Source organism: Danio rerio, chromosome 24 (assembly GCF_049306965.1).
Source record: "Danio rerio strain Tuebingen ecotype United States chromosome 24, GRCz12tu, whole genome shotgun sequence".
Lineage (NCBI taxonomy): Eukaryota > Metazoa > Chordata > Actinopteri > Cypriniformes > Danionidae > Danio > Danio rerio.
The window spans coordinates 31258817-31284748 of NC_133199.1; the positions used below are offsets into that span (position 1 = coordinate 31258817).

Consider the following 25932-nt stretch of genomic DNA (forward strand, 5'->3'; position numbering starts at 1 on the left):
TTTCATTAAAAAAGCATGAAAAAGTCAGTTTTATTAGGTCTATATAATTATTTTTTTATTTGGGTATTTTGGTGTTAAGTTAGGAATGATCAAGTTTAGGTAGGGGTGAATTTGGTTTTAAATAATGAAGTATTCTGCTGAACTAATTAAACTTTTTAAATAATTATAGTATGCATTTTCTTTAAAATATTTCCTCTTTTTAATAATTAATTATTTTTAGTTTTAATTGTGTTGATAGTTAAAATAGCTTTTGATCATTTGAATCAAAATTCACATAATTAGTGTAATAAAAAGTGTTTTATAATAAATGTAATAAAAAATAAATTTTTATATTTGGTTTAAATATGTCTATTTAACTTTTTTATGTAGGTATTTTGGTTTTAAGTTATCAAGTTTAGGTTATCAAGAAGGATCAAGTTTAGGTAGTGATGGTTTTGGTTTTAAATAATGAAATATTCTGCAGAACTAAATAAACATTACCTGTTTAATAATAATAGTATGCATTTTCTTTAAAATGTTTTCTCTTGTTATTATTACATTTTTTTATTGCGTTGATAGCTTTTAATCATTTGAATAAAATTTCACATATTCAGTGTAAAAAAGTGTTTTATAATAAATGTGATAAAAATAAGTCAATATAACATTTTTTTAATTTAGGTATTTTGGTTTTAGGTCAGGAATGATAAAATTTAGGTGGTGGTTCTGGTATTAAATAATGAAGTATTGTGCAAGATTAAATAAACTTTACCTTTTTAATAAAATTATACATTATACAACTATTTTCTCATTTCTTATTAATTAATAAATTAATTATTGTTTATATTGAGTCAAAAAAACATAAATACTTGATATGACAGACATAGTGAAAGACTTTTCCCTTTTAAACTTTTGTAACAAGACAATGAAACATTTATAAATAAAAAATGATAAAGTGCAACAATAGTAAATAAAAAGAGTAAATAAAATAAAAAAATAATAGAAAATTTTATTTGCATTAATAATTAAAAAATTGTTTTTGATCGTTTGAATAAAATTTCATGTATTTTGTGTAATAAAAAGTGTTTAATCAGTACTGTTATGAATATTGTTTTAAATATGTCTGTTATTTTTTTATTTAGATATTTTAGTTTTAAGTTAGGAATGATCAAATTTAGGTAGTGGTGGTTTTAGTTTTAGTTTTAGTTTTAAATAACAAAGTATTCTGCAGAACTAAATAAACTTAACCTTTATTTTCAATACCCAGTACTTCCAGTATACAGTAATATACAGTATTTAGTAAAGAAATCTACTATAATTCTGCAATAAGAAGGCACCGGCTAATATGTTGACTATTTTTGAGTGTGGCCCTGTGCTTAAGAAAGTCTACAAAGAAATGTCTCTATTTCTGCACCGTTTCCCCCCTCCAGGGATCAGGAATTGCTTTCATAAATGATCTCAGCCTGGTTTGTGAGGGATGCACTGTTTTAATATAATTTATAATGTAGCCATTTATCATAACAGGCTATTTTGAACACCATATGCCCTCTTTAGAAGAGTTTTGATTACTCATCTTAAACTGGGGACTGTGATGTTGATGTCTTTGTCTGTGTATGTGTGTTTGTGGATGCAGGGTGCAGTCTTGAGCTCACTGACATGTCTTCAGTTGCATAAGCGTGCAGAGAAGATTGCCACCATGTTGATGGAGCGAGGACACCTGCAGGACGGGGATCACGTTGCACTGGTTTACCCACCTGGTACGTACGATACATTCAGCTACAAATCTACACCCCAGTTTTGTGATCAGTTCCTCTGCATCTTTTTATGATGTCCATTAAAACCAAGTGTCTCAGATTAGGTTAGGTACACAGATAAATATTCTACTGTGGTTAAAATGTCTAATTTTACTAATAATATTTTAATAATACTAGATCATGTTTCTTGATAATTACAGTCCTGTTGTAGGTAGTAAACGGGAAACATCACACTCTGGTTTTAATACAATGGTCACAGCCCATTCATCTCTAACAGTTTATCCATTAGTTAACACAGTTCAGGTCATGTATCTTGTGACTCTTAATGCTAGTTAGTTAAAACTAACACTGTTGTTGGTCTTACTGTAGTGAAACATGTCAAATATGCTTAATCACATGCAACCAAGCCCTAATGAAACCTTAATCCTAGCTCTAGCACTATAGTAAGTACATATTTATTTATTTTACAGGTTTATTAAAGTAAAAATCAGTTCATACTTCTAAATAGAGCTAAGCTAAAATAAGCAAACAATTGTCTGTTTTTTTATTAACCAACACAAACCAAGTTTAATGTAATTAAATTATTATTAATCAAAGCATCAACTGATGTTCATAAATCATATTGTGCCATGTTAGTGAGTAGATCTTTCATAAAAAAAGTCACATTTAAGCTTTATTGAGAGTGAAAATATGAAAGTAGCAATAATTTCATATTTTATCATTTAATTTTTAGATAATGTTAAAAAAAGTAAATGTTTACAGACATTATAAATGTGTTTTTTTTCCCCTCACTCCATATCAAATCCTTCAAACTGATCAGTATTCAAAATGATAAAATATTATAAAATATTCAAAATGATAAGTATAGAACAAGTTGTAGTGCCATTCACTTCTAGTGGCATGCTTAAAATGCACTTTACAAACACTCATGTGACTAACTCATTCAGCACTACTAAAAATTGGTTGCTTGACATTAATTGCATTATAAAACTTGGAACCCAGTTCATATGATAAAAGGATATCTATTCTTTAAAACAATGTTCACATATATATTTGTTTATTAATTTGCAGGTATAGATCTTATTGCTGCCTTTTATGGATGCCTGTATGCCGGCTGTGTACCAATAACAGTACGACCACCACACCCCCAGAACATCGCCACCACCCTGCCCACTGTGAAAATGATTGTGGAAGTAAGTTTTGACCTGAGATCCTTTTCAATGTAGTAGTGTTGTTGCGATGCAGGAATTTCTAAGTTTGATATGATACCTAAAAAAATATTGATATTCTATGCCATTTGCAATACTGCGAGGATTGAAGTACGAAGTACCCACCCCCTTCCCCCGACACACACACATACAAACATTAAGAGTTGCCCATTTTTATTTTTTATTAAGGACAAATAAGCCGATATTGATACTAACCAAAAGCTAGATTATACTGTTTTAGATATTCCAATATCGATACTTAGCGAAAAAATCGATATTTTTGACAACACTACCATGTATAGTATGTGATATGTGTCAAAAACAATGGCTAATGTATGAATTTATGTTCAAGTGAGCTGATCGGTCTGTGTGATGACCACACAAATCATATTCAAGCTCTTCAAGTCTAATTTCAATACGATACCTTGGAAAATATCGATATTCAAAACAATGTCGATACTGCAAGGAACCCCCTATGCACATAAAATTAGAAGTGTCCCATTTTTATTTTTATTAAAGATTAACAAACTGATATTGCAAATCTTTCATTCATTCACTCATTTTCTTGTCGGCTTAGTCCCTTTATTAATCCAGGGTCGCCACAGCGGAATGAACCGCCAACTTATCCAGCAAGTTTTTACACAGCGGATGCCCTTCCAGCCGCAACCCATCTCTGGGAAACAGCCACACACACATTCACACACACACACACTCATACACTACGGACAATTTAGCTTACCCAATTCACCTGTACCGCATGTCTTTGGACTGTGGGGGAAACCGGAGCACCCGGAGGAAACCCACGCGAAGGCAGGGAGAACATGCAAACTCCACACAGAAACACCAACTGAGGTTCGAACCAGCGACCTTCTTGCTGTAAGGCGACAGCACTACCTACTGCGCCACTGCCTCGCCCCAAGCCGATATTGATACTAAACAAAAGCAAGATCGTATCGTTTTAGATATTCCAGTATCAATACTTATCGAAATATCAATATTTTTGACTACTATGTAGTATGTCTTATGTGACAAAAACAATAGTTAATGCATGAATACACGTTCAAGTGAGCCAATCGGTCTGTGATGACCACACAAATCATATCTAAGCTCCTCAAGTCTAACTTCGATACGATACCTTGAAAAATGTAGAGGTTAGATACCATTTTTGAAGGAAACCCCTATACAAACAAAATTAAGAGTATCCATTTTTCTTTTTTATTAAAGACAACCAAGCCGATATCAATACTAACCAAAAGCAAGATCATATTGTTTTAGATATTCCAGTATCGATAATTATCGAAATATCTATATTTTTGACAACACTACTATCTAGCATGTGATTTTTAGCTAAAACAATGGCTAATGTATGAATTTGTGCGCAGGTGAGCCGATCGGCCTGTGTGATGACCACACAGATCATATCCAAGCTCCTCAAGTCAAAGGAGGCATCGGCTGCAGTTGATGTCAGGACGTGGCCTCCTGTTCTGGACACAGGTGAGAGTGACATCAGATGGCTTCTTCAGAGTCATTTAAAGAGGTCCTGTCATGCATTTTACACTTTAAATGTCCTTTAGTACATAATTTTACTAAATGAGCATTAAAAAGTTATGCAAAGTATATCAAAATATCAGTGTGCTCTGAACTCCTTCGATTGATTGTAGTTCTGAGTTTTGTACACAACACAATCACCTTAATTGAAATAAAACTGCTTAAGGGGCAGGATCTGGTTGAAAATGCTGTCTGATATAGGTCTACATTAACAGGCATTTTCAACATTACATGAACTCTTAGGTTTTTGCATGATTTTGACATATCCTTTTGCGTATCTGGCAGTTAATATAAAATAAAAAGTACACAGGGTTAAAAAAAACTAGAGCATTTACTCTATTCTCCTCTGAGTTAAATAGCCATTTACTTTAATGTACTGTAGTTTAGGAGAAATTGATCAATTGTTATGTAGTAATTCCAGCAGCTCTAATCTCCTCTGCTGTGAATGGGGCTGTGGGTTGTCATGAACCAGACGCATCACCATGAAAAATATAAAAGTGATGTGTTCTCAAAACTCCTGAAGAGGAGTTAGCAGAAGTATTCAAAATTTACATGTGAATGGGGTTAAATTAGCTATGGCTAAACAAGATCAGTATTCACTCACATCTAAAAACACACTTTTTGGGATTTATTCTTAGCCAAGGATTGTTGTGGGGTGACACTGTAGGTGTGCTCTTGCGCTGTTCATGCACTTACTTTTCCAGAAGAAGCACCCATAGAAGAATATATGATCTCGGTTACGTTAGCATAGAGCCAGGTTCAGGAAAAAAAATTGTTTCCACCCGGATGTAAACTTTTTGAAAAGAAATACCAAATCATGTTATGTCCAAATCATTTTTTTGCAACTTGACCTATTCTTTAGCAGTGTATATTATGCTGTATGCGTGAAATAGCATTGAACCACCCCTTTAAAGTTGGGAAGTACTTGATTTTGTCCTTCAGCAACTGTTTATAACATTTGTCTTTAGCTCAGAGATGAGGTTATATAGCAGGTAGGGGGAGTTATTATGATTAAAGTTTATGAGGGCCCATTAATTTTGTTGGCCTACACATATTATGCTATCCTTGTTTTGTTTTGAAGGTCCTTTACAATAGGATGACATCCATCTAAGCTCAATATATATATATATATATATATATATATATATATATATATATATATATATATATATATATATATATCATAATATGAACTGCAACATCAGCCCAGTCCTCACAGTGTCTGAAATAGTTTGTTAAAGATTCAGTTTCTCCAAATCCCGCCTTTCCGAGAGTCTATTCTGCTGTGATTGGTCTAGATGGCACAGTCTGTTTTGATTAGTTTTTTGCTTATAGTGCCTGTTTAGAAAACAAAGCTCTAAAGGCTTCATCAGCCAATGTGGAAACAGTGATGCAAACTTTAAAGATGGCGTTACTTTTACCACACCAGTTCTCATTTTTTGGAAGTGCTGGCAATTGATATTTGCTTTCACATCACACAAAACAATGTGTTCATGTCATGTTGATGACACAAACCAAACTCTTCCAGGGTTTAGCTATAATTACAGTGCATTTGATCATTAAAGACCAAGTGCTGGCATTATTTTCCACAAACCACATACTGTCGGTTTGTTCAGGTAGTAACCCTGGATCTACTGACAACTTGTTTTAGGCAGTTTAGAATCAGTACATTCTTTTTGTTGACAATAATCCTATTTATAATGACTTTAATATTTGAAACTTTGCTGACATTTTATATTTACATTATAGATAAAAGATAATGTCCAAAAAACATCAAAGGAGCATTTTAAAAATGATGTTGCACATGCAAAAATGATTTATTATTCTGCAATAGTCCAGTGTTGATTTTATGGTGATTTTAATATCTTCAATGCATGTTTTCCAGATGATCTGCCAAAGAAGAAGCCTCCTCAGCTCTACAAACCCTCCAATCCAGACACGCTGGCTTACTTGGACTTCAGTGTCTCCACTACCGGGATGCTTGCAGGAGTAAAGGTGAGCGTTCGCTTTCTCATTTTGGGTGAAATGTGAAACCACTGCTCTTTGCTTCCTCAACAACACACACACACACACACACACACACACACACACACACACACACACACACACACACACACACACACACACACACACACACACACACACACACACAACCACACACACACAACCACACACACACACACACACACACACATACACACACACACACACACACACACACACACACACACATACACACACACACACACACACACACACACACACACACACATACACACACACACACACACATAGACAACAAATTAAAAGAATGCATTTGAAAAGAGAAAACTAACCCTTCTCAGTTCACAATCGTGGAGATCAGGTGTCATGCGCACAGAGGAACTTTTCTTCTTTTATTGTTTAGAGATGAAAACCAGGCAGCTGCTTTTCTGTCATGGGAGCCATGAATGATTTTTGTGGAGACCACCCAGTATTGTGTAGTTTCTCTGTCCTTTGACTAAAAACTGATCTATTCGGGCCTTCAGAAGCCTTATACACTTACATACTCTTTTATTTGGACTTTAACTCGACACTTACGCTCATCATTCATCAATCATCTCATTATGCATTTAATAAAGCACAATTAAGTGACATATGGTTGTTAATATTAATTTTGCTTGTGTTTTTGCATGTCGTCAGATGTCCCACACAGCCACTAGTGCCTTTTGCCGCTCTATAAAGCTCCAGTGTGAGCTGTATCCCTCTCGGGAGGTGGCTATCTGCCTGGATCCATACTGTGGCCTCGGCTTCGTCCTCTGGTGCCTCTGCAGGTAAGACACAAAAAAATATACTAATGGAGCAGGTGAAAGGCATACTAACATTTAGTTTTTAAACACGTGTAAAGTATTAGTAAAAACACAGAAAAAACTTTGTGCAATATTATATTATTATGTATTAAAAGGAATGTTTAAAGTGTAATTTACGAATATTTTTTTTTCACAGTTTTTAAAAGCAAGCAGTAATTGAACTTAGTTTGGATTAGGGCTGCACAATATATTGTTTTAGCATCGATATCGCAATTTGTGAATCTGCAATATTCAAATCGCTGGACGTATAATGTGAAGTCAGGACTATTGTTGAGTTGAGTTGTTGAGTTGTAGTTCAGAACACATGAGAATTTATGAGTCATTTTACTTTAACAATAAGCTTGTTTTAAGGGCTGTGGATAAAGTTTAGGTAATTTTAAAGCTTTGAGGCTTAAATAATAATAATATTTCCTTACATTTATATAGCTCTTTTCTGGGCAACCAAAGCACTTTACACATTGGGGGGAATCTCCTTATCCACCACCAGTGTGCAGCCTCCACCTGATTGACGTGATATTGGACCAGCTTATTGGTGGAAAGGAGACAGATTGATAAAGCCAGTTATGAAATGGGGATGGTTAGGAGGCTATGATGGATTTTTAATGACTTCTGACCTCCAAAAGACAACACTCATCAAGCACTCATAGAGCCCCTGTCACTATACCTGGGCATTAGGACCCAAACATACTGCAGGTTGAGTGCTCCCTGCTGGTCTCACTAACACCACTTCTGGCAGCAACCTAGCTTTCCCATGTGGTCTCCCATCCAGGTACTGACCGTGCGCAGCCCTGCTTGGCTTCATTGGGTGACCATGTGAGAGTTTCAGAGGACTAGCTGCCAGCTACATTCGTAACAAAGATTAATTACATTTGATTATTTTCATACAATGAAAACTATATAGCCTTGTTGTACATTTGTTTATTTTATTGCTGTTACTGAATAGTAAACTGCTTCATTTGTATATTTGCTCTGTATTAATATACGCTTGCAATTTGTTTACTGTATTTTACGCAGATGCACTCCCCTTCATAATCATCCCAATCAATTGAAAAAAAAAAATTTCTAATAGAGCTTTTCAAGTTATCTTGTGACATTTCGCCATATAAATCGCAGAAATCTAAATATCGCAATGTATGTTTTTAAAAAAAAATAATTAAGTGCAGCCCTAGTTTGGATGCTTTGCCACTGGGCAAGCCATTGCAGTGGTATAAATAAATATTAATATTATTTACAATTATTTTGAAATGTTAAGTTGTCAGTCAGCATGCTGGATTTTATTAATTTGTTAATTTATTTGATCACTTTTACGGTAAGGTTCCATTATGTATTTGCTCAGTTAATGTGAGCAAACAATGAACATTATATTTAATACAGCATTTATTAATCTTTGGTAACATTAGTTAATGAACATAAAGCCAGTCATTATTAGTTCTTGTTAACTCACAGTGCATTATCTAATGTTAACAAGCAAACTTTAGATTTAACTAATGCATTAGTAAATGTTGAACTATGATTAATAAATGCTGTACATGAGCTTTAATTAACTAATGGAGCTTTATTGCAGAGTGTGACTGAACATCGGAAGTGTTTGATCAAATAAATTCTAAAAAAGGTAGTAAAAACAATTACAGTGGGTAACATTTATTATACTGTAAGTAACAAAAATTGCTTTAGTTAAAAGTTCAAGTTAAGTATAAAAACCCTCATTTTTATTCTTATATTATTTTATTTTATTTGTTCACAAGGACATTTAAACATTGTAAATATTTATTACTTCTGTTTCTACTGCTTACTGATCTTTTCAGTGAAACATTCAGCTAATGAAACTCATATAACCTAGACTTAGCTCCAATAACACATTTTTTAAAAACTCCATTGTTTTAGTTACTGTAATTCCAAACGATTATATTTACTATTGCCAACCCAGACCATCTCACTCACTTCAGACACATAACAATTCGTTCATCCGGCTACAGTTCATCACTGGAGTATTTTAGATTTCCATGTCAGCGAGCACAGCCTGATGAGCCACACAAATATTGAACCAGTTTCTCAATAAAGCCCTGCCTTTAAAAACTTGGGCTGCGTTCAAACCAGTGTATGTGTGTGTGTGTGTGTGTGTGTGTGTGTGTGTGTGTGTTTTTATGCTGCGCTGTGTCTTCTCTAGCAGAAAGTGTGCACTCAGCTCCTGTCTCGCTCGACTGATGTGTCTTATTTGTCAGGGTGTGCAGGTTGTGTTGTGGTAATGTGGTGTTTCTCTCTCTCTCTCTCTCTCTCTCTCTCTTTCTGCTGGGTGAAGTGTGTATTCAGGACATCAGTCCATCTTGATTCCCCCATCCGAGCTGGAGGTGAACCCTGCTCTGTGGCTGCTGGCTGTCAGTCAGTTCCGGGTCAGGGACACGTTCTGCTCGTATTCCGTCATGGAGCTTTGCACCAAGGGCTTAGGCCTTCAGACGGAGTCCCTCAAGGTACCACATCCTCTCTCAAGCATCAATCATTCAACTGCTGTTTAGGGCTGATCAGATGTCCTGATTTGATTCTGATTCACAAGCTCTACAGTCTTGATTCGATTCTGTGAACATATACTGTAGATTTAATCCAAATGCGATTGAAATTTCTAAAAAGGAGCAGTGAACATTTTTTTTAGGTGCATGGGTACAATACAACTAGTGCGAGGCAAAGATAAATCACAATTAAACCAAAATAAAAGTTTGTTTTGACATAAGATGTCATGCATGTGTGTGTATTTATATAAACATAATAAATATACACAGATGTTATTGTCAAGGCAAGCTTTTTTTGGAAACGATAAATCACGATTAATCTTTGCCGAGCACCAATTAAACCATAACATGATGTATTTCAGATGTATGGAATAAGTGATGGTGACAGGGTGGCTCAGTGGTTAGCATTGTTGCCTTACAGCAAAAAGGTTGCTGGTTCGAGTCCTGGCTGGGTCAGTTGGCATTTCTCTGTGGAGTTTGCATGGTTTCCCCCGTTTTTGCATGGGTTTCCTCAGGGTGCTCCTGTTTCCCCTACAGTCTAAAGACATGCGGTTTAAGTGAATTGAATAAACTAAATTGGCTGTAGTGTGTGTGTGTGTGTGAATGAGAGTGTATGGATGGTTCCCAGTACTTGGTTGCAGCTGGAAGGGCATCCACTGTGTTAAAACCTATGCTGGTTAAGTTGGTGGTTCATTCCGCTGTGGCGACCTCCAGATGAATCATCGAAGGAAAATAAATTAATGAATGAATGAATAGATTAAGTGATCATGATCATTTCTCGTGAAATATAGCAGAGGTTTTTTATGAGTCAAAGAAACACACACACACACACAAACATACACACACATCTGCATTTTACATTTGCAAAATACTTCATTTTGTAAGGTTTATGGGCTGTTTTTATCATGGAGACCAAAAAAATCTCCCTAAAATGTCAAAGTTTACTGGTATTACACTTATGGGGATATTATATTTGGTAATATAAAGTACACACACACACACATGTATGTATTATGTGTATATATATATATATATATATATATATATATATATATATATATATATATATATATATATATATATATATATATATATATGTATATATAATATATATAGTCTATTAGACTTTAATACATACAAATAATGATAAAAAGCATCCTTGATCACTGTTAGGTTTTTCTTCATTAAATGATGCCACTTCCGATTCATAACCTTAAAGGTGTATTGCACACATTGTATTTTAAATTTGATGTAAATATGACAGGACTGACAAAAACACAGGGACACTGTAAATGTATTAGTATTATACATTTTCAGTATTTTTATTTGTAGAATGTATTTATCATTTTCTGAACAGAACAAATAAATTCTACATGTTAATAAATCTTTGAAATTCAGCCATGAGCAGTCAATGTTTTTTTTGTTCTTTAATTAATATTTGTGGCATAGACTGTTTTGTCAGACTGCTGTCTCTTTGAGACATTATCCATGGATGATATGTCTGAACTGCTTTACATTTATATGCAACTAACTGTTTACATGAATACTCGCATAAAAAAGTGAAGTGAATTCAGCTGCATCATACTCACAAAAACCCCCTGCCATACAGAATATTGATCTAAATTGATTCACAGCTTTTGAGAATCAATATCAAATAGATCACTTTGTAAAGTTCAACTGATGGAACAATAGATTTGTTTTGCTTTCATCAGATTTTGTCATATTTGTGTCTGTGACAGACGGTGATTGCTGGTGGTCTTGCGAGTGTGTCTGTGTTGTGTGTTCAGGAGGTGTGACTGTGCGTAATTAGCGTCTGTTGTGAGTTAGCGAAGGAAAGGCCTCTCGTGCCTCCTGGCGAGCCTGTCTTATAAAATCCTGTTTTATTTACTCTGATTTAGTCATTGAGATTGCCATAGTTACTAACCGCAGTCTGGGAGCAGTGTAGAGTTTATTAACATCTTGACGATCAATGAGGAGGAAAAATGAGTCCCGGCCCAAAGTCATTTTTTGGTATAATGAGGTAGAACTGTGAAAATGTTTTCTCTTACTTTCTCTTACCAAGAATTCATCTTCTCACCATCTGCAGCACTTGTTTTAATGAAGGCTTATACAATGTTTGATATGAAAGAAGCCTTGTCACTATTTATTTACTTTCTTAAAAATGTAAATATTAACATTGTGTTTATTCAGTTACTATATATACACTCACTGGCCACTTTATTAGGTACACCTAACTAGTCATACCTGGTTGGACCCCTTTTTGCCTTCAGAACTGCCTTAATCTGACAGAGATTTAACAAGGTACTGGAAATATTCCTCAGAGATTTTGGTCTATGGTGACATTATAGCGTAACGCAGTTGCTGCAGATTTGTCAGCTGCACATTTATGATGTGGCTCTCCCGACTTTGACATGCTGAAATTACTTGATTTAAATTTTGTGTTATGTCCATATGCCTACTCATTCATTTTACTTTTTGTGTGTCGGGTTTGGGCTTGCTCAATGAGCATGATCTAATGGGTCACGACTTTTCAGTGCTCAAAATTAAGGATTTACTAAATTTATCTCTGACCACACCAAACATTAATTAATTCTTAGCCACAATTTTTTAATGTGTCAAAACAAGCAAAAATATAGCTGTATGTTATACTTTTTATTTAACAAAACTTCTCTTAAAAAAGAAAGAAAAGCAATTGACTTTTAAAAAATAATTATTGTCATGTATCAAAAATATGCACATTAATCTGTCCTGGCTAAAGATCTCTCGGATCACCAGTTAACTGCACATAAATGAAGAGTTAATCTTTCATTAAAGCAATATTGTAAAAAAAAAAAGATAATAAAACCATTTGAACAAAAATAAAAGCAAATAAAACCGTAGGCAAATGAAAGCAGGTGAAAAGTGATAATGAAAGGATGACCACATACACACGGTTAACCTTAGGCCAATAATATTCTGTTCAAAGTCAAAGCAACCGGTGCTGCTTACAAAAAGACAAATTTTAAGCTCTTGTAAGCAGCAGGACTGTGGGTGCATGTTCATCGCTTTTTGGCTAGTCTATTTGAAAGAGAACCGATCACATTTGCGTTTCCAGACACGGTTGCTACTTGAAAGGAAACGAGAGCACGCACGCGTTTTAAGCAGTCGGGCTTCACATCAGTTGTTGGCGCGAGTGATCATCATCTTCTCATTCGGTATTCACTTGCTTTCTTCTGCTCGCGTAATCACATTTATTTTACTTCTCGATTCTAAGATCACATTTGTACGCATATTGGGTCATCCTTATATTGTCGAACCCTGCTTTTAAGAAAACTACAATTTAAAATGTATTTTCAGCCAGCCAAAGTGGCTAGTGGGATTGACTGTCGCCAAAAGGTGAAATGTACCCGCATTTGGCGGGTTGGCGGGTGTTAATGTAAAGCCCTGATAAACACCCATACACTCATTCACACACATAAGCTACGGATAATTTAGCTTACCCAATTCACCTATAGCACATGTGCTTGAACTTGGGGAGGAGACCGGAGCACCTGGTGGAAACGTGAACAAGGGGAAAACATGCAAACTCCACATGGAAATGCCAACTGACCCAGCTGAGGCTTGAACCAGTCACCTTCTTTCTGTTAGGCGACCATGCCACCCTATATACAGTATATTATATTCTAAAATGTATTCAATGTTATAAACAATGCTAAACTTAACAAACTTAACTCTTAATTCCCTCTTTCTCTCTTTTTCATTTTCTCTTTCCCATCCATCAGGCCCGTGGTCTTGACCTGTCCCGTGTTAGGACGTGTGTGGTTGTGGCTGAAGAGCGGCCACGGATCGCCCTCACCCAGTCCTTCTCCAAACTCTTCAAAGATCTTGGCCTTCACCCGCGAGCTGTCAGCACTTCCTTCGGCTGCAGAGTCAACCTGGCCATCTGCCTGCAGGTTAGTTACGTTTACCAGCAGATAATCTGCCGCTGACCACAAAACACCACGCAGAGCTTGATAATCTCAATCCCATCGTTGTTTTGGCAAGCATAGATTAGCGCTCAGAGTTCACTGAGAGGATTTCGCTGTGCCTTTCATTTGAGTTGTAGAGGTCAAATCAGGTCAGCGCTAAATATAGTGAATAAGTAAACATAGATGCAGCACGTAATGTCTAAGATAGTATCAGTCAGGTGATATCCGGCTTTCCAAAGCTGCTGTTGATTATTGTTTAAGACATAACACTGGTATAAGCAGCTCTCTAGAATACTTGATTCTGATTGGTTAGTTTACATCACTGTGATCCAAAAAATACTGTGAGAATAATGAATGAATAATGATTTAAAAATATTCTTCATAAATATTTACTGCTGTTCAAAAATGTTTGGTCTGTAGGATTAATAATTAATAAGAAATTTATAATGAATACTTTTTCTTAAAGATTTTTATTCTAGATAATTTTTTTAAAAATATCGTCATTAAATATCTTTAAATAAAAATATGCCACAGTTCCCAGATACATATAAAGCAACACAACTGTTTTCAGCACTGATAATAAAAATATTAGGTAAATTGTTATAGTAATAGAATTTTTGGTGGATTGTCTGACACTTATGCCTTGAGTAATCATGCTAAAATCCAGCTTTTAATAAATATATGTATTTAAAAAAACATTTTTAGTAATATCAATGCTGTTTTTATTGATACGTCTTTCTAGAATACTTGATTCTGATTGGTTGGTTTAGAATTCTGTGATGCGAAAAAGACTGCAAACGTGAATATTGAATGAATGATTCAGAAATATTCCTGATTAATTTTGACTACTCTATTAAATATTTACTTTACTAAAATATATAAATAAAAATATTTCACAGTTCCCAGAGAAATATAAAGCAACACAACTGTTTTTAGCAATTATTAAAAAAATATTAGGCAAACTGTTATATTAATAGACATTTTGGTGGATCATCTGACCCGTAAGACTAGAGTAATGATGCTAAAAATCCAGATTTTAATAAATATATAATTAAAATATATATTTTTCATAATATCAATGCTGTTTTTTGAATAACTAAATGTATCCTTGGGGAGAAACTGAATGATAATCTATAAAATATAATCAAATAAATTACAGTCAGCTTTTCAAGTCTATATATTTATTTATTGATCTGGTAAGTACCTGGCTGTGCATTTAAATGAGATATTATACAGGGTCAGTGTCACATATCAAATCTTGTTATGAGACAAAAGACTGATGTGAACTATATGAAAACAGTTTTTACATTCAGAGTGGTAATGATTTCCACCCACCTGCTTTTCTGAAAGATTTTGGAGATTTTTTGTTACCAAGCAAAATCATCTCAGCAGCACTTGATTAAACAGCAGGTGTTTCTATGGTTACAAACTAGAGATATTTTACATTAGGAGCCTAATGACCATTAAATCATAAGATTCTCTGAACAGCATCACGGTTTCTTCTTCATCTGGATTGTGGGATGTGCAGAAATGAGTCTTTGAGAAGCTTGGTGTTATCAGAGTAGTATAATCATTATAAAATATTGTTTATATCAATAGAAAAATTAAGAGACTACTTACTGCTTAGAAATGGTCTTTTTCTCTGGATTTACAGGATTTCTTAAGTGTGGATTAAAGTAAAATGTTATTTTTTTATTATTTTATAAAGGTCTGATAATTATATATATAAACAATCATTTATTACAAAATGATCTTAATTAAAATATTCAATATTATTACAAAAATATCTTCCCTTTTTTGTCACTCTGCATGTTGTTTGTTTTATGGCCCCTTATGCATCTCATTTCCTCCTTTAGTTTTGTTTCATATTTCTTCCTTTTCTTGGTCACCTTCACTGTATTCCTCTCTCCTCGCTCTCTCCTTCACTCATCCGTCACCTGGCTGTTGTAGCCGCACAGGCTCGGGAAGCTTGCTGATCAGGTATGGAAGTCCAGAGGTTTGATTGGGATTCAGCTTTAGCTTCTTGACCCCTCGGCTGCTGCTGCTGGGCTCATGATTCTTGCGGTGTGTGGCTTTTGCTAATGTAGTGGAAGGGACCGGCCGGATTCATCTAAATCAGTGTGACTAATTTATCAGACTAATGGCTGACCTGAAGGGCTGGTGGAAAGGCACCCTCGGGTTGATCTCACCTCAGAGCTGGTGTTGGCAAAGGTTATTTTGACCAAGGTGGATCTCTATGGAGTCAGTTCAGGGCTTTATATACTTGCAATATAAAATACTGTTTTCATTCATAATTTTTTTTTTTCTTCAGCTTAGTCCCTTATTTATCAGGGGTCGCCGCTGCGGAATGAATCGCCAACTATTCCAGCATTTTTTTACACAGCGGATGCCCTTCCTGCTGCAACCCAATATTGGGAAACACCCATGCACTCTTGCAGTCTTGGAACTGAACACACACAGAAATGCTGACCCAGTTGGGACTCAAACCAGTGACCCTGCTGTGAGGCGACAGTGCTAACCACTGAGCCATCGTGCCACCCAAAATACCATTTTGCTAACAAAACATAAAGTACTGAGCAAAAAATGATAGTATTTCATAGTATTTTTTTCATGTGGGCTATGTGACATGATTTTGGTGCAGTTAATGCTCGTAGCTGTTACACGCGTTAATCATAACATTATGCAGCGAACCTTCTCTCGAAAATGAGGACGTCCTTCCCACGTGATTCCGGGTGATAACGTCACTTAATTGGAGGCAGGCCCAGACCTGTCGAACACGCCCCAGTTCCTTTGACTCTGCCCCCTCATAAAATCAGGGCCAGAAAGTGAAACGTGCAGAAATTAGTGATGAGACGTTCGAATAATTTTACTGACTCAGACCTTTGAGTCTCGTTTATCAAGATGAACAAATCTTTTTTTGAGTCATTTACTTCATTTTGCCAAAATAACAATAAAACGTTACGAGATGCTTCCAAACACATCTACAACTACACCAAACGTTAATCACACAAGATACAAGTCATAACTAGAATGCTACTATGCTATGCTACTAAGAAAGATAAATTAATTCTTCATTGTTTACCTGGTGTTTTATTTGTGATTGCTCTGCTCACCTCTTCTGGGATGTCTTCAAATCGTGTCGTTCGTTCAGGTGACACTGACAGTCCCTTATAACCTTAACCAATGTGTACAGTCTGAGCTGGAAACACTCATAATTAGTTAACCTTTTGAGTCTTCTGGTATTTGAATCATTCGTTCATCACATGACAGCATGTAAAGATATGACTCAAACCCGAGGACTCGAGAAATGAATGGATCAAATCTTTTTTCAGCTTCTACTGTATATGATTGGCTTCTGTCTTTTATCTGATGAATGAACGACTTAAACCTGATAGAAGACTCATAAAAATTAACTAATCTTCACCTGTACAACGTGCACATGTGCGAATGAACAAATCATTCTCTGAGAGGACTCGCTGTTCTTGAGTCATATAAAAGATTCGTTCAGAAAGAATGACCTATCACTAGCAGAAATGTGCGAAGTGAAAATAGTATCGCAAACTCACTGTTGCCTGAAAAGCTTGAGAAGTTTTGTAAAGGCAGTGGTGGAAAAAAATATTTTCCATATATATTTTGCACTACCTGATTTTTATTTGCAGTTCTTTTTATCTCTCAAAACATTTGCGAAATTTTTTTTTTGACAGTTTTTTGCTCAATACTTTATTTTTCATTTGCAAAGCTTTATTTTATGTAGCAAGTATATAAGGCTCTGGATTGACTCCATTGTTCTCAGGTTTTATAAACAAAATGGCACCAGCAAGAGAAAAAAGAAAACCATTTTCAAATGCTCAGATGTGCCCAAGGTTCCTGTTTACGATATTTTGTAGTGTGAAACATTAAAATTCTGACTTCAACTGTATGTTGCATTTATTTATTTAATATAATTGCAGACGTTACAGTAGGCTATTTCGCATTGTCATTGATCTGCAGTTATAATCAAATCATGTCCATAGAAAAGTTAGTAATGAACATTTACAGTATATCTGTTTTGTGAGAAGTGCTTCTTCTGCAATATATGAACGACCAGTACAGCTTTACTTTGAAATTTCCTTGAGCGGGAATAACATCGACTAAAACTTTCTGTTGTAAGGCTACCCTTGGTACCCTTTTGGCAGTGGAAACGCAAGCCTGATAAGGGTGACCCATACCGACCTATACAGTACCAGTCTGTTGAAACTAGCCTTATGTAACTTGTGTTACTTGTAATGCGTTCCCACAGCACTGGTTATAATATTGGCGTATGCTGTTAAAATTTACATTAAAAAACATAATTTACCTACAGTTTCTTGTTACTGGCAACAGTTATTCTGATTGATTTAAATTATTTGATATAATAGTCAACACATATGAAGTTCAAAAGGTAAATTACTTTCACTTCTCTTATTATGGTAAAAAAAAAACAACAGAAAATCAATTTCAGGGATCACATGTTACCTCTAAACGAAAAGTACATTTTGAGCCTGGTACCACCTAATGCGCTGACTACAGTACTCAGATAGGTGAGATCAACCGTCCTGAACTTCCACTGGGTCAAGAAGAGCTGTGTGTTTGTGTGCAGCTGCAGTCATTAGTAGTGTTCCTGTAGCGTAGAGCACTAGAATCACAGCCATTAGCAGGAATGGTGCTTCCCCTCCCTCAAACGCCACATTGTTTTACAGTGACATCACAAACACAAGAGCCTTTGTTTGGAACATGAAATATCTCAGACTCCAGCTCGTGAGTCAGTGATCTGAAATGCGTCGCCTGTTCTTCAGACATAGAGAGACCTCTGCTGGCCTGGTTATGTCATGGGCTAAATCATGCACTTGCTGATATTTATTTCCCCGGTCAGATGGAGTTGGGGCGTCTGAGCGCATTATAATGAACAGTCATGGAAAATAATTGCATTCGTTTTATCGGAATGATGAGTGTTCGTTTGTTGCTCGCGCTCAGAGGCAGCAGTTGTTCGTCTTCGGTCTGTTCATTTCTCAGTTGCATTGTTTAATGAAGGTCATTTCACATGAGTCACGAAGATGGGCCACAGATGCATCAAACTCTTAAAAAGTCAATGATGAGGAGATGTGTGTAATGTACTAACAACACAGAAAAAGAACATGATTTATTGCACATTAAATAATGCAGCAAACATCATATACTGTGATTTATTTAAATACCGTTCTAAGCAGTGTTTGCTTCCTATACGTTTACAGTTAGAGACAATAAGAACATCCAAACAGATTACTCATTCTAAAAATGGTATTTGATTTAATTTGTCTTAATAAAATAAACTGAAAGAAATAAAATAAATTCAGCCCATTTAAAAGTCAATTTAGGCATCACTATAATATGATGCACAGTATGATACATTGAAATGAATGTGACAGTGAGTGTACGTTAGATGATGGCAAATGATTGCAAAAAGAAAATACTTCAAATAAGTTAATACTTGTTCAGTACCATCACTTAAAGATTTGATCATATTTTGTTTAGTTTGATAAATAAAAAAATTTCCGGAAATTTTATTGTATAAATGGACTGTCAGTTAAAAAACTTCATGTCATAAATAAAGGAAAATGTAATGTAATAATAAAGCTTCTTTCTCTGCTTAAAAGAGATTCAAACTATTTTGTGTATTGTGAAATTGTGGTTTGTCAACCCGATCTCACAACGAAACATAACTTCATGTCTTGTCACAAGTGACTAATTCAAACAATTTCATTCATATTAAAATGTACAATTTTAAAAGGTGTCCCCAAACACCACCCCTAAACATAATCATCATTGTGGATTGAGGAAATCGTATTAAAATGTATTAATTATGTCGTGAAAATTCACATGAATTAGCCAACAAATCAAAATATTTACATTTGGATTGCATTGGATTGGTTTAGGATATTTCCCTTATTGACCATTTCAATGTGGTCAAGTCATCGTCCTATGAACATTTCCTGCTTGTTATCAAAATATTTCATAACTGTAACAAGAGGCAGTTCAATCATAACTTAATGTTAAAACAGTTATCATAAGATTATCAATATGGGGCTCTTTTTGGATTCTCGGAAGTTATAGAAATTTAAATTGTACAGCAGTAAATACGGTACCATTGTTTTTGTTTACATCCCTCAAAATGGTTTATAACAACATGAAGAAATGTTAGCATTTAGTGCTTCCATCACTTTTTTCAAACTGTTCCTGTCCACGGACTGCAAGAGAGGGTAACATGAAAGGGGCGTAACTTAAAGTTTTTGAGATCCCATTGAACCATTCTAGATGTTGTCAGCAAGATGGTGGAAATAATACTTTCTAGAGAACATTAACAGCAATTGTTTTCATGCAATTTTTCTAAATGTATCCACAACTTATTAATTTAATATATTATTAAATTCATTCATTTAGCAACTCCACTCACTGACTTCTTCACTACTCTGTGTCATTCCCTGTTGTTGCAAATAACAATCGCTGGTTGGGTTTAGGGTTGGAGTAGGTGTAGGTGTAGACGTTAATAACTGACGGTTGGGTTTAGGGTTGGAGTAGGTGTAGGTGTAGACGTTAATAACTGACGGTTGGGTTTAGGGTTGGAGTAGGTGTAGACGTTAATAACTGACGGTTGGGTTTAGGGTTGGAGTAGGTGTAGGTGTAGACGTTAATAACTGACGGTTGGGTTTAGGGTTGGAGTAGGTGTAGGTGTAGACGTTAATAACTGATGGTTGGGTTTAGGGTTGGAGTAGATGGAGATGTAGATGTTAATAACTGACGGTTGGGTTTAGGGTTGGAGTAGGTGTAGGTGTAGACGTTAATAACTGACGGTTGGGTTTAGGGTTGGAGTAGGTGTAGGTGTAGACGTTAATAACTGACGGTTGGGTTTAGGGTTGGAGTAGGTGTAGGTGTAGACGTTAATAACTGATGGTTGGGTTTAGGGTTGGAGTAGATGGAGATGTAGATGTTAATAACTGACGGTTGGGTTTAGAGTTGGAGTAGGTGTAGATGTTACTAACTGTGACAGTTAGTTTTAGGGTTAGAGTAGGTGTAGCTGTAGACGTTAATAACTGAGATGTTTAGGTTTAGGGTTGGAGTAGGTGTAGACGTTAATAACTGTGACGGTTGGGTTTAGGGTTGTAGTAGGAGTACTGTAGGTGTAGTTGTTACTAACCGTTACCGTTGGTTTTAGGGTTGGAGTAGGCGTAGGTGTAGACGTTAATAACTGATAGTTGAGTTTAGGGTTGGGGTAGGTGTAGACATTAAACACTGATGGTTAGGTTTACGGTTGGGGTCGGTGTAGATGGTAATAACTGTGATAGGTACAGAGGTGTTATAGGCGTTCATTAATACACGTTGTAATGGGTAATTTAGTAAATACTATGAATATTTTTAGCAACAAAAAATAGCAACAATCAGCTTGTGCATGCATGTTAGAAAATCCACTACGTATTGAATCTGATCCAGTACGCCATCTTAATACATTCTTATTTAAGTAATCTTGCCGACAACATAGTTTTGACATGTGGATCTCTAAACTTTGTTATGCATCTACTACAAGTTAGGCCGCCTTCTCTTGCAGTCCGCAGACAGACCCACTCCTTTTCTCTACTTCTCATGTTTTTGAACGCTGAGATTCAGTACTCTTTTAAAGATGTGTAATAGAATGCATAAAACCAAAAAATCTCATCAATGGCAGAGAAAGAGTTGAAAATACTATTTTGATTGAACTCTTTGTCCACTTAATACTGTATAACATGCAAAAGCTCCAACTTTGTTCAGTAATTAGTCTATCTGCAGCACTTTTTATAGGCCAAAGCATTGAGTAAATAATACGGCAAACGTTAATAAAATAAACTGAAAGAAATAAAATAAATATGATTTTAAATGGACTTGTTGTCCACTTAATACTATATAACATGCAAAAGTCATAAATTTGTCCATTAATTAGTCTATCTGCAGCGCTTTCATAGGTCAAAGCATTGAGTGGTGCACTGAAGGCTATCTAAAGCTGATGTTAAACTCTCTCTCGTCCACCCAGTGGCTCAAGATCTGCAGTCCTGCAGCGCTTTCACCGCCAGCAAAAACATTCAGATCTTTGAAGAGTCTGTCAGCTTTCATCTGCCGTCGCCTTTTTCCTCTACTTCACAAACACCCACACATTTGTCATCCCGGCTTCATAAACGATTCCCGTTTTTCATTCCGCTTTCTCAAAAACGCCTCCGTTCACCGCATCATTTATAACCATGTGCCTTTCAGGGTGATGGTTTCAATTTTGGATCCTTTCTTCTGCTTGTTTTTGTTCCTCAACCCCCTCATTTCACTATTTTCAGTCTGATCTCGAGGCTCTGCTACTAACTAGTTAACAGCTGAAGTGAGTTGATGAAATTGACCAGTTTTGCCCTTCCTCGTAGCTAGTTTTCTGTACAGTAAAGACTAATGTGTACAAATTTTTTTTTTAGCTAATGTTTTGATAATGTATGTTTATAGGGGACATCAGGACCTGACCCGACTACTGTATATGTGGACATGAGAGCCCTCAGACATGACAGGTGAGACTCTACACAGCATAGCTTCAGTGGCAAAGTACTGATAACTGAATAAATTCAAGTGTGCTGTGATTAATTATTAAAAATGTGGAAATAATAGGTTTTCATTTGGACATTGCTGTTGGTTATTTAAAAGGAGTTGGTTATGTCTAAAAAAGTTGCTGCAATAATGGTATAATTTGGAATATATTAAGAAATTACCATTGTGTTTTTATTTTTAGCAGTAGGAGGTCTTGTGTGATGTGAAACTGCTTTGCTAGAGCTAGCGTATATTGGTAATGGATAATATCAAATCTTATCTTATCTAATATGTGTGAGGATGAACCAAAAAGATAAGTAATATTTGTTTCTTTGCCAGGTGTTTAATTCATTAGATTTTTCTCAAAACTAGCATGGCAACATGGTTATTAAAGTATAAAAATGAAAGATTCACTAAGTATTTTTGTATACAGTTGAAATCAGAATTATTAAACCCTCTTTAAATTAGTTTTCTTTTTTAAAATATTTCCCAAATGATGTTTAAGGAATTTTTCACAGTATATGTAATAATATTTTTTCTTCTGGAGGAAGTCTTATTTGTTTTATTTCGGGTAGAATAAAAGCAGTTTTTAATTTTTTAGAAACCATTTTAAAGTAAAAAATTTTAAGTCCCTTTAAGCTATTTTTTTTCTCGATAGTCTAGAGAACAAACCATCGTTAATAACTTGCCTAATTACCATAACCTGTCTAGTTAATCTAATTAACCTAATTAAGCCTTTAAATGTCAAATTAAGCTGTATAGAAGTGAAAAATATCTAATAAAATACTATTTACTGTCATCATGGCAAAGATAAAATAAATCAGTGATTAGAAATGAGTTATTAAAACTATTATGTTTAAAAATGTGAAATTAGGGAAAAAATTAAACGGGGGGCTGATAATTCAGGGGGTTTAATAATTCTAACTTCAACTGTCCAATTTATTCTGTTCTATTGTATTTATATTGCAATTTGCAATTTTGTATCTATAAAAATATAAAATATTTAAATATTTACTTAAAATTAGCCCCTAAATTTAACTAAGGATTTGTTTATTATTGTTAAAATCACTTAAATAAATGAACCACACATAATGTATAATCTCTGAAATTTCCCATGGACAGTAGTTAAAATACATAATAATATATGAGCAATATCACCAGAGTAACAGTGTGCTATTGCTGTATATCGGCACTTTGTGTCTCACCGGTGCTGATATACAGCCATATCGCACTGCTACCTGTGTGATATTGCGTTTATACAACAGTTCAATAGCATAATCGTGAAAGGATCAAACAAAGAGTCTCAAAAACCCTTTCGCACGAGGAGCTACTTTCTTACGCCATTCATCAGAACAGCAGACACCTTTGCTACTTCACAAATGTCACTTTAGAGCTATTATTTGAATGATTCTCTGGCTTAATGTCTAAAGTGATGACAAAACAGGTCATATTTGCTGACATTTTAGGATTATACAGCTGCATGAAATGCAATCAGTCTACAGGGATTTCCCAGTATTTCTCTGTTGCAATCAGGATATCACAATTATTAACTCTGAAAAAGCCAAAGCAGCGCAAACACTACCAGTTTCTGTGGTATAAAAACAGCACTACAAAATACAAAAGAGAGAGATCGACTTAGAATGTCACTTGCTTGATGTATAATGATTTGTTCAGCTGTAGTTTGAAACTTACATTGAGAAATCACGGTACTATATTTTTATAATAGTTTTTGTATAAATTGTAAACAGTTATGTATGTTTTTTGGCAAAGTGTAAGTATTTAAAGTAATGACAATGGTTTAGTATTTTGGGTCTTTCAATTGTTTTTAACAGTGTCATCAAACATATACTGTTTGAAATTTGACTTTGGTATGAGTTTTTGATATATAATCTATTGTTATAGAATACATTTGTAGTGAAAATCTTATTTATTTATTATTTGACTCTTTCTCACTTTATAAATGTAATATATTTTTTTCATTTGAAAGTACAGAAGTGCTGCTCTTAAAAATACACTTGTGTTTATGAGCTGGTAGTTGATAGTCAGAAGATCAGCAACCTGTTTGTTTTTCCTCAGAGTCCGGCTGGTCGAGCGAGGATCTCCTCACAGTCTCCCTCTCATGGAGTCTGGAAAGGTACCCACAGTCAGTCTTCCTTACAATAAATTCACTGCAAATCCATCATCCATTTGTTTCTAAATTGTAATTATCCTCTACTAGATACTACCTGGAGTTCGAATCATCATCGCTAATCCTGAAACCAAGGGCCCGCTGGGGGACTCTCATCTCGGAGAGGTGAGTTCAGATCACAGGATAAAGATCCACTTCTAATTATCGATGACAGTTTTGTTTACAGCATCACGTGTCTCTCACTAGATCTGGGTTCACTGCGCTCATAACGGCAGCGGTTATTTCACGGTGTATGGAGACGAGGCCCTACAGTCCGATCATTTCAACTCGCGCTTGAGTTTTGGAGATACGCAGACAGTTTGGGCTCGAACAGGATACCTGGGCTTCCTCCGCAGGACTGAACTTACAGATGCGAGTGGAGGTGATCACGAATATTCATAGTTTCCACTGTGTAGTAGTTCCTGGTATCTTATGTCTGTTAGTACCACCATAGCTGAAGTTCTAAGCGAGTATAACAGATCTAAAAAAAAGATCCATCAGTGTGTGTTTGTTTGTCATTTATGATGATGTCATGGCAGCAGAACTATAATGAAATGTCTAAAACTCCGCCCACTTTGAAGCACAGAGTAGCAAGTCATCCAACTTGGTATAATATCCTTATTAACTGGTTGTAGTTTAGATCAGTGTTTCCCAACACTGCTCCTTAAGGCACACCAACAGTACACATTTTCAACCTCTTCCTAATCAAACACACCTGAATCAACTCATCACATTACAAGAGACTGCATACCTGGAGGTTGAAAGTCCAAACCTGAAATGAATGGGTCAGATAAGGGAAAATGCTAAATATGCTAAATATGTAGTGTTGGTGTGCCTCCAGGTACAGCCTTGGGAAATGGTTTAGATGGTTATGGTAGGATCTGAACCGGATATGAACTGGAGTTGTTTCGTGTTTCCAGAACGGCATGATGCTCTTTATGTTGTGGGAGCTCTGGATGAGGCCATGGAGCTGAGAGGGATGAGGTATCACCCCATCGACATCGAGACCTCTGTGATTCGCACACACAAGAGCATCATGGAATGGTATGAACATCCTACTTCCTGTCAGAGTAAAAATAATAATAATCGTTGTGTAGTTTAGTGATGCACAGATTTCAGAATTTGGTTGTATTCATTATTCAGGAACTAAATGTATACTCTTTATTCATTCATTTTCCTTCAGCTTAGTCTTTATTTATCAGGGGTCGCCACAGCAGAATGAACCACCAACTACTCTGGCATATGTTTAGCACAGTGGATGCCTTTGCAGCTGCAACCCACTACTGCAAAATATACTCTTTATATTGTTCATTCATTCATTTTTTTCAGCTTAATCCCTTTAGTAATCAGGGGTCGCCACATCGGAATGAACCACCAACTTATCCAGCATGTGTTT

At 35.5% G+C, this 25932-nt stretch overlaps 1 protein-coding gene across 16 annotated transcripts in view; it reads left to right on the forward strand.

The window, feature by feature from the left end:
* Positions 1-25932, forward strand: part of dip2ca (disco-interacting protein 2 homolog Ca) — a 196978-nt gene that overhangs the window by 168409 nt on the left and 2637 nt on the right. For 8 of the 16 annotated variants that reach the window (XM_073940841.1, XM_073940842.1, XM_073940848.1 and 5 more), the window contains 13 exons: positions 1610-1733; positions 2802-2923; positions 4321-4432; positions 6372-6481; positions 7169-7299; positions 9635-9803; positions 13601-13771; positions 15737-15766; positions 22292-22353; positions 24446-24503; positions 24588-24662; positions 24744-24918; positions 25457-25580. In XM_073940841.1, the coding sequence (XP_073796942.1) occupies positions 1610-1733; positions 2802-2923; positions 4321-4432; positions 6372-6481; positions 7169-7299; positions 9635-9803; positions 13601-13771; positions 15737-15766; positions 22292-22353; positions 24446-24503; positions 24588-24662; positions 24744-24918; positions 25457-25580 (1463 nt within the window). The remainder of the gene's footprint in view (positions 1-1609; positions 1734-2801; positions 2924-4320; positions 4433-6371; positions 6482-7168; positions 7300-9634; positions 9804-13600; positions 13772-15736; positions 15767-22291; positions 22354-24445; positions 24504-24587; positions 24663-24743; positions 24919-25456; positions 25581-25932) is intronic. The other 8 variants (XM_073940843.1, XM_073940844.1, XM_073940850.1 and 5 more) reach the window with 1 other exon arrangement.